We start from the raw sequence: 8,833 nt of genomic DNA, 5'->3' as shown, positions 1-8,833 counted from the left end.
ATGTGTGTAATTGCTTCGTTCCAGCTACCTGCACATGTAACAGCCTCCTCTCTGCATGCCCCAGAGGGAAACATTACGCCTGCCGGGCTTCCTATCAGGACAATTACAGCAGAAACAGTTAGAGGTGCGGATTGGAAGGACTCCTGGTTCCCCATTCCCTGATCGGCTCACTATTGGAGCAGGGGGGTGGCACGCACTGTCTCTGTGTTCACCGAAAATGGGTCAGGCTTCCAGCTCCAGCCACAGCACACACGAGCATGGCTGAATGCTTTTGAAAGGAGGGTCCCACCATCTTAGGAGGAATGCTTCCCGTGGATCAGCTGCTGATGTGTGTGTCACACAGTGGCAGCTCAGTAGGAGATGCATAGATTAATAATAACCCCCCATGCTTCCCATCATGCAGCCACTTGTCCTCTCTTTTATCACAAAGCTTTGAAATATCCATGCGGTTAACCCCATGCACTGCTTGCTGGACAGCATCTATCTTTAGCTTGAAAAGGGTTTCCAACACTTTGACAGTGCAGGAGACAGATTTCTGAGGAGACAGCATGAATAAATCAAAGCTAAACTATGTCTTATATTTGAAAAAGCCTCTGAGCGAGCAAATTTTACTCCCAGATGATCAAACTGGAATCATTCTTGCAACGCTGTTTTTGAAAAAGTGAGGCATAGACGATGTTTAGATTTTGTCGTGGAAAACTCATCGAAAAATGCAAATGAGGAAGCAAATTTCCTAATTCAAAGCAATGACCTGAATAACAAAACTGTTTTTTAATCTAAGCCACAAGGCAGAATGTATGAAAAGATAATCAGCAATGCAAACACACATTTTATCAAGACCCAAATCCTCTTGCACAGACGCGTGCGTGCACACACACACACACACACACGCACACACACACACACACACACACACACACACACACACACACACACACACACACACACATCTGCAAATTTTGGCTGGTGCTGCCACTGGACTGTGCTGACAGACAGCCCTCTTGTGCCTCCCCCTGCCATCCCCATCCCTCAGTCTCTGCCTCTCATTCATTCGCTCGTCTTTGTCCTGTGAAGCACCACAGATTCAGTTAGTCGGGGAGACTGATGCTGGCAGGCCGTGAACACCATCTGCTCCTCTTCAATAAGACAGAGCAGCTAGGCCACATTGAATTGACTGGACTGAACACACAGGACGCTACAGGCTGCTATGGATAGGTGAAAAATACTGCAGGGACACTACATGACACCTAGCATGCTATTGTGAATAATTCTGCACAACAGCAACAGCAGACATGGCTGATTGAGCAATATGCTGTAAGTAATGTAAGAATGGTCTAATCTGAAGAAGAAATTAAACATTCCTGATGAAAGCAATAGTTTATTTTCTTATTTCTTCTGAAATATGAAGCTACAGCGGCGAGACCTTTATCAGTTTAGCATAAAGATTTGAAACAGGGGCACAGCTCGTCTGTTAAAAAGTAACAAAAACACCTCTAAAGCTCACTGTTAACAAGTTGCATCTTGTAAAAATAACAAGTTGTAGTTTTAATTCCTGTTAAACAATAAGATATGACCAATGGATGTGGTCAAACTACGAGTGATGTTGGGTGCAGGATTGGTGAGATTGTCTCTAGTGGATGTGCAACAGACTTTTCAGTGATAACCACAAAACTGCTGTGAAAATGAAAACATACCAAAATTCAGAAAAAAAGGAAAACAATTTGCCTTCAACAATTTAACAGAGTTCTGAAGTTTATAATATGTTTTAGTATCTATTTTAGTATTTAGTCTTATTTTGTTATTTGGGGCATCTATTGAGTGACAGTACTAAAAAAAAAAAATAATAAAATGGTAGTTACCATTTCCTAAATAATAAAATTGGCTTTTGGTCATTCTGGTATAATGAGCACTTTTACAAATGTGGTCTCTGACATTTTTACCTAAAATTCTCATCCTGCTAATGAAGGCTATGGGATGCAATGGGAGTTTGTACAAAACTCTTCAGCCTTTAGACTTAACAGCTGGTCAGAGAGTAGGATCAGTAGATGAATCAATAATTCAAACTGCTGTGAACTGTTTTCTGTTCTCTTTTCTCGGACATGTAGGCAACAAATTCAAACCAGGGTCTGTCCGGCATAGAAATGCACTTTCACATTGCTGACCACTGTGCAGGTCCTGCAGTAAACAAATGCATTAACAGTGGTGTCTGCCCTCAAAGGCACCTTGCTCCTTATCTGTGAGTGTGTTATTCTCTCAGTTTTCCCACCCAGACCCTGGGGATTTGTGAGGACGACCTTTGGGCAATGAAGAATCATGACTGAGCACTGAAGTGAGTAATTATGTTTCCCCTCAGACTGTGAAACCGTGCAGCCCTGTTGGTGACTCTGCTACTGTACAGTGTGAGACTGAACCAGGCTGTCTGTAACCATCTGATCCGTCTAGCAAGAGCTTCACTCAGTGATGGAGGACAGGATGTTGGAGGAGAGGATGTCATACATGCCTCCGCTGTGCAGCACGGACTGATATCTCTCTCTCTGCACTCAAACATCCCACTGAAAGTGCCTTCAACAAAAATATAAATCGGAGGCCTAAATCGTGAGATGAAATGACATCCACATGGCAACAGTAAAAATAGATCTAACTGTGGCCCTGCAGATTTAGCACAGCATTAATGTGACTGAACAAATGCTGATCTGCTCCTCCTGTTGTCAGAAAAACATTAGCTAATGCTAAAAATAGTCTGAAATCAAATAGTCTGGGTAAGGTCGATTGAAACTGAATTCAGTCCAAGCATTGGCATTTACATAACGCCTGGCACTTTCATTGGAGAGCTGTATGAAATTGCGGCGCAGAAGCCAGGATGATTCTGAGATATCACTTAAAACCTGCAGTTTAACGCTAAATTGGATCTGCACATAAATAAATGAAGAAGAAGCCAGTGGCACACGAGGTACTTGGACATCTGGGAAACGTAGGCAAACAGCAGTTTCAATAATAAATCGGATTTAAGAGGACAGAATATTTTATCTTAGAGGGAACAAGATTAGATTTTCTGGAAACAAAAGACACAGAGATGAATCCTGTCTATGACCCATTCTTGGTCAGAATATGTCAAGAGCGATGACAGCGGGAATAAGAAAAGCTGACCATAATATCATTCCTTCTCTGAAGCAAGGGAGTTGCCAGTGTTTTCGGCTTTTTCTGTGACCTGTTATCTGCTATTTTTAATGTGCAGATTCTCAGGGTGACACAGCAGGAATGCCTGCTTAGGAATCACGCCACCAGAAGACATGTATTAGCTTGTCTCTTACACCTTGCCAGTCCTGTAAAGGGCAGCTGTCAACTCACAGCTGAACATTATATTGGGTCTGTTTCTCCAAGGATAAACTGTTTGACTGCCATTTGGTCTTTTAAACCCTGACTTCTTATAAATGTCACCTTCTCACCGTTAAGCGGTCGAAGTGAAATGCCTGTGACAGACTGGGTTGTTCAACCTCTGCGCCTCTAACACTGTTCTGTGTATTGTTCCTCCAAATGCAGCAATGCAGCCCTTTAACCATGCACCAGTTGTTATTGCTAATTCAGCTTTGTTGGTACAACTTGCACAGTAAAGGCTGTGTGTGCTGACGCCCCTGACATGTATCAGCAGAAAGGAACAGTCGGCTACAGCAGAGAGCTCCCAATAGACTCCTTTCATGACAGTTTGCTTTCAGGCCTTCTGCTGTCTGCATGTCTCAGTCAAACACTGTGTCAGGTGTCGAGGCTCAAGCATTGAGAGCACAGCAGCATACCATCACTTCCTTAAAAATCTGTATATGCTCCAGTGTTGAATTTGTCACCCACAATTGTGTCACACTTTCTATCCAAGAATTGCTGCAGTTCAGTGTAAGATGACATTTATCTTATATTTTCCCAAGGGACGCCCCATCATTCCTCTCTCCCCTCTCCCCCAGAGGGGTCAGAGGCCGTGCACTCGGAGCTGGTGGGGATCAAAGACACTTCATTGTGATAGATGCTTGAACCTGTGTGGTCTCTTCCAGTCCTGAACTCTGCTTGCTGTCTCTGCTGTCACTGACGGCTCATTGGAGAATTTGCTCGGGCAAAGATCTCAAATACCAAATATATTCAGATATGTATTTTCAGTTATGGTGGGCATGATTACAGTTTCCAGAAGTATTCTAAGGAAAATAGCACCTGTAATAGTAATACAGCACCACATTTGAAAGAGATTGGGAAGATACAATGGTCAAGACAGAATTCTGGATGGAAGGTGTGTTTGGAGTCACTGGGTGATCTTTTTTTGGATTCAAAAACTGGCCCTGTTCAGATTTCATGCATGGCTGAGAAGCTCCTGTGTATGGGATTGTTTTCCTTTTGACTTTATTTCATTGTAAAATATGTGTTCGTTATCTTTATGTTATTTATCCGTTTTGACACAGTGTCTTATAGCTCTATCTGTTACCTTTTAGTCATGTTTTACTTGCTGCCATGTTACTTTCAACATCTCCTCTATACATGTTTTAAGACATAAAAAATGTTCTGCTTTAAAAAGCAATTTCTTTGACATCATTTTGCCACAAAAAGGTGAATTATTTAATTTTTAGAATAGCATCTACTCCCTTTTTCATAGTGAAATCCACAACCTATGATTATCCAAATATCTATTTTAAAAGATGTTTCCCATCGGTCAATATCGACTTCTCTAAAGTGCAAGTTGAACCACCATTGGCTTCTAAACAAGCGGTGATCAATTAAAACCTAAATGCCAAAAATGAAAGCGTCTGAGACAATGAAAACTGAAAACTGAAAACTGTCACAATCCATTATATTGGCACTGGGTGGAGTAATGACTACAATCACTCTATGAGGGAACAATGACCCTAAAATTACCGCACTGTGATTTGTGTCCTTTAAACTGCTTCCCATTATATCACTATGTATTGCTGCCTCACCTAGTTTGCTCTTCGTTGTAATTACAATCACAATTTATCAATTTTGACACGTAGAATACTTGAAGCTCATTGTCTAAAGGTAAAGTCCCAAAAACTACAATTCCCTGAAACACGTCGGAGAGGGGCGCCAACCAATTATTGGCAGCAATCTGCGTGACGGCACTCTCTTTGGCCGATTTATGTGCGCGCTTGGTACGCTCGCGCAGTGGGTAGACTCTGGGAGAGACGAGCTCAGCATCCTCAGCTTGTTGAAGGTGGGTGTGACAGACGGCATCTTTACAACTGAGAAAGTCTACAGGAATTATTGTCCGTCTGTAAGTACAAACGCTGCTGAATTGAAAACGCTGTGAAGAGACGCAGGCGAGACGAGTTCAGTGTCTTTATGGAGTCCGCATTCTCGGGCAGTTTGTTAAATTGCCGTTTTTTTTGTTGTGAATGGCGCGGGTCGCCTCTGTTAGCGTAGCACGTGAGCTCATAAACATAATGACTGACAGGTTGTTGGTGGAAATCTTCGACCTTCAGATGCATTTTTAAAAGTTTGGGATTATTTCAACGAGAAAAAAACGAGGCGGAGACGGCGGTGGTTGCTGCTCTTTGTGGCGGCGGGTTGGCGGGTTGTTAGCCTATTGTATGGTGGGAGACGCTGGCACAGTTGGCACCGCCAGACAGACAGCGAGACAGACGAGGGGTAGACTTGGAGGTCTTCTTTAATGTCTGTGAATGTGTGAGCTGCCCCACTTTTTTTAATTCACCCCTCATCGGCAGGAGCGTGCGAGCAGAGCTTTATTATTCGACATTTTTTGTGGAAACAACCTGCCGTCTTTGTTTGCAGCTGCTCGTCACGTTGCTGTCAAAAGCCCCTTTGTTTGCTGCTGCTTGTTATGCTCGAGCTAAAGACACCAGAAAGCTCTCTGAAAGCGGAATTGAGATGAAGGAGATATATTGTGACTGTCCGCGAGGACATTGTCAAGGCGAAGCCTGTCAGCAGTTCACCTAATGCCAACCGTGGGTGGAGATGTGGCATGGTAAGGTGTGGGCATTCACCAAAGCTTACTCTAATCAGTCAAAAGATGATTTCTGTAGTTTGGGCATTATATGAGAGCAAATGCCATATGTACTAATATCAGGGGAGGGGTCTTTTCACTCAATAACATCATCGTTAACCACTTGACTACATATCATGGCAGCTGTTGTCTTTGCTCCAGTGATTCTTCAAATGTAAATGCTCAAGTTTTCAAATAACAGTATATTTGAGCCTCAGCTATTCGAGCTCGCCTCGCGTGTTAAGTCGGCTGTTGTGGTCCACTTGTGTATCCCCCCCCCCCCTCCCGCAGCTCAAACACATGGTGCAAGGAACAGGTGCTCCCTGATGATCATTTTCCCCCGCTTATGCTCACTGCTCGCTAATCTCATTGGAGATGGTGCATATTGACTGTTCAGTCGGCCGAGTCCAGGCCTGTCTGCACCTGGCACTGCCCGCCGTACCCACCCTGATCACGGCCTTTTGTTTCAACCAAATGTGGCTTGTGTCGTTCATTAACAATGGACGCAGCCGTAGGTAGACTTTTGAAAAGCCGTCCACTCCCATGTCTGATGATGAGGCGATTCAAGTGCTCAGATTGATCTGAATGTCATAGCTGCCACAACTTAAAAGAAACAATGGTTTGTGTGTGTAACGTGTGGTGGTGTTTTGTGTGGATTGATGGGCGGTGGTTGCTTGCAGTGCTTAAGACGGCCACTGGGTGTTGCCACTGTGCCTGGTTTTCATCTTGGCGTTTTGGGAGGGGGTGGTTGCATTGGAAAAGGTGTAAAACATCCACTAGAGGTCGCTAATTTTAGAGCCATCTGCTGATACAAATTCATCAGACAATGAATCATAACAGTCTGACCTTTCCTTATTTGTCTTTCAGGTGAATTGACCTGCAGCACACTTTTAAGATGGCAGCCTCTGAAGGTGAACTATATTTTAATTTAAGCTCTGAATGTAAATTATTGGCGGATCATAGTTCGTTGTGACTTAATGCATTGTTTTACCTCTGTGTGTTCAGATATCCAGGTCAAGGAGCTTGACAAGCGGGCTTCTGGCCAAGCCTTTGAGGTCATTCTGGCTGCTCCTGCCCCAGAGGCCAAGGGCGACTTCCCCCTGTCTCCTCCCAAGAAGAAGGACGTCTCACTGGAGGAAATTCAGAGGAAACTGGACGCTGCAGAGGAGAGGCGCAAGGTAACAACATATTCAGTGTAATAAACGTTGACAGCAGAGTGTCCTAGAAAGCTAAACATAATATTTTTGTATTTTATATACTATTTAAATCTTAAACTCTTACACATTGAGCCCATGACCATTTGGAATTGTTGCAGTGGATGTTGGGTGGGGAAATGAAAATGCGATGGGCCGGACGCTAACATTTTAGTTTTTAACGATCATTTTTCAGAACCATGAAGCCGAGGTTCTGAAGCACTTAGCTGAGAAGCGTGAGCATGAAAAGGAAGTGCTGCAGAAAGCTATGGAGGAGAACAACAACTTCAGTAAGATGGCAGAGGAGAAGCTCAATCAGAAGATGGAGGCCAACAAAGAGAACCGCACAGCACTTATGGCAGCGATGAATGAGAAATTTAAGGAGAAGGTCAGTGTTTCAGTTGATGATAAATGCATGATTTCTCCGCCTGGATGCTGGAACTTATCCCTTCATTTTTCCTGTTCTTTAATAGGACAAGAAGTTGGAAGAGGTGCGAAAGAACAAGGAAACCAAAGAGGGAACTTCGGAAGACTGAGAGTCACAAACGGGGGATTGTATAGGGTTTTTTACGTATCCAAAGATTGATTTATTTTTTGTTCGGCCAGTATTTTTGTTGTGTTCACTACCCACCTTTTTGAAATAAATACAAGTTCCACTTTGTGAATTTTTCAATTCTCCTGCTATAAGTGTACTTGCGCTGGTTTTACATGTGGGTCATCCCCCCGCCTTGTTGAGTCTAATCCATTTGATATGTAGCTTGTCAGTGCAGCTTCTACCCTTTTTGAAAATTAGCAGTGTGTAATTATCCTTTTTGAGGAAGCATGTTTCTATGCATAGGTATTTGATCCCTGCCTATTTCATAGTGGGTTTGAAAATGTTCCTGTGAACCACACCTGTTCTTGGCACTTCCTGTATATTTAAAAAAAAAAAAAAAAAAAGAAAAGTAGCACAAGGTTTGAGCAAAGGTGTTGGCTGTTAAACATGCAGGTGTTTAGTGCAGCTTTGCTACTCAGATTCTGCTAGTTTGCTCCTGCAGATCATGTTTTGTGCCGCTGCTGATTCTTCGCTTTTGTAAAAATATGGAGTTGTCTTCAAAGCACATGACTTCTTGCTGTATAGCTGTGATTTAACATGCCAGACATGTAAATGGATGCCATCTTGAAGATCACTAAACAGGGGCCTGCACATGGAATGCAAATGAGCAATACACTTTGGCATCTCAATAGATACAGTGGCTAGTTGACTTGAACTGTTGTACTAAAACAAATAAAAAAAAATGTAAACACACTGTCTGCTGCTCTTTAAACCATTGTTGTTCTATATGAATGGCTGGTACAGTTCTGTGTGCAGGCTGAGCACTCGATACATACATGCACTCAATGAGCACACCCATCTTAAAGTGTCAGTTTGGCTTTGAGAAGCCAAATTATGGGGCTTCAGCCAATGAGAGTGCACTCCAGGTTCAGAGGTTTGATCTATCTTTAATGGGCTTTAGCAATTTGACACTGAACCAAAACAATGGCCACCTTCAGTTAATAACTCTCCTTTTCAGTTAGCATAGCTGATCAGTCTCCTATGGCTGCACTGGGCTGTTATGTAAGGTTGCTCACATATATTTGATCCCCGCTGGAGGAAAGGGGGATC

The 8,833-nt window shown here is 43.1% G+C and overlaps 1 protein-coding gene across 3 annotated transcripts; it reads left to right on the top strand.

Annotated features, from left to right (window-relative positions):
- Nucleotides 1–5,124: 5,124 nt before the first annotated feature.
- On the top strand, nt 5,125–8,476 carry LOC143335208 (stathmin-like). 3 transcript variants are annotated; one of them, XM_076754462.1, is made up of 5 exons: nt 5,125–5,206; nt 6,863–6,906; nt 7,001–7,173; nt 7,385–7,576; nt 7,662–8,476. In XM_076754462.1, the coding sequence occupies exons 2-5, from the start codon at nt 6,891–6,893 to the stop codon at nt 7,722–7,724; spliced, it is 444 nt and encodes a 147-aa protein (XP_076610577.1). In that variant the 5' UTR covers nt 5,125–5,206; nt 6,863–6,890; the 3' UTR covers nt 7,725–8,476. The 3 variants fall into 3 exon arrangements, with proteins under 3 accessions (XP_076610577.1, XP_076610576.1, XP_076610578.1); XM_076754461.1 differs by having other exon boundaries at nt 5,139–5,266; XM_076754463.1 differs by lacking the exon at nt 5,125–5,206 and adding an exon at nt 5,610–5,977.
- The last annotated feature ends 357 nt before the right edge of the window (nt 8,477–8,833 follow it).

Source organism: Chaetodon auriga, chromosome 17 (genome assembly GCF_051107435.1).
Source record: "Chaetodon auriga isolate fChaAug3 chromosome 17, fChaAug3.hap1, whole genome shotgun sequence".
Lineage (NCBI taxonomy): Eukaryota > Metazoa > Chordata > Actinopteri > Chaetodontiformes > Chaetodontidae > Chaetodon > Chaetodon auriga.
This window is presented reverse-complemented; position numbering and strand designations above follow the sequence as displayed.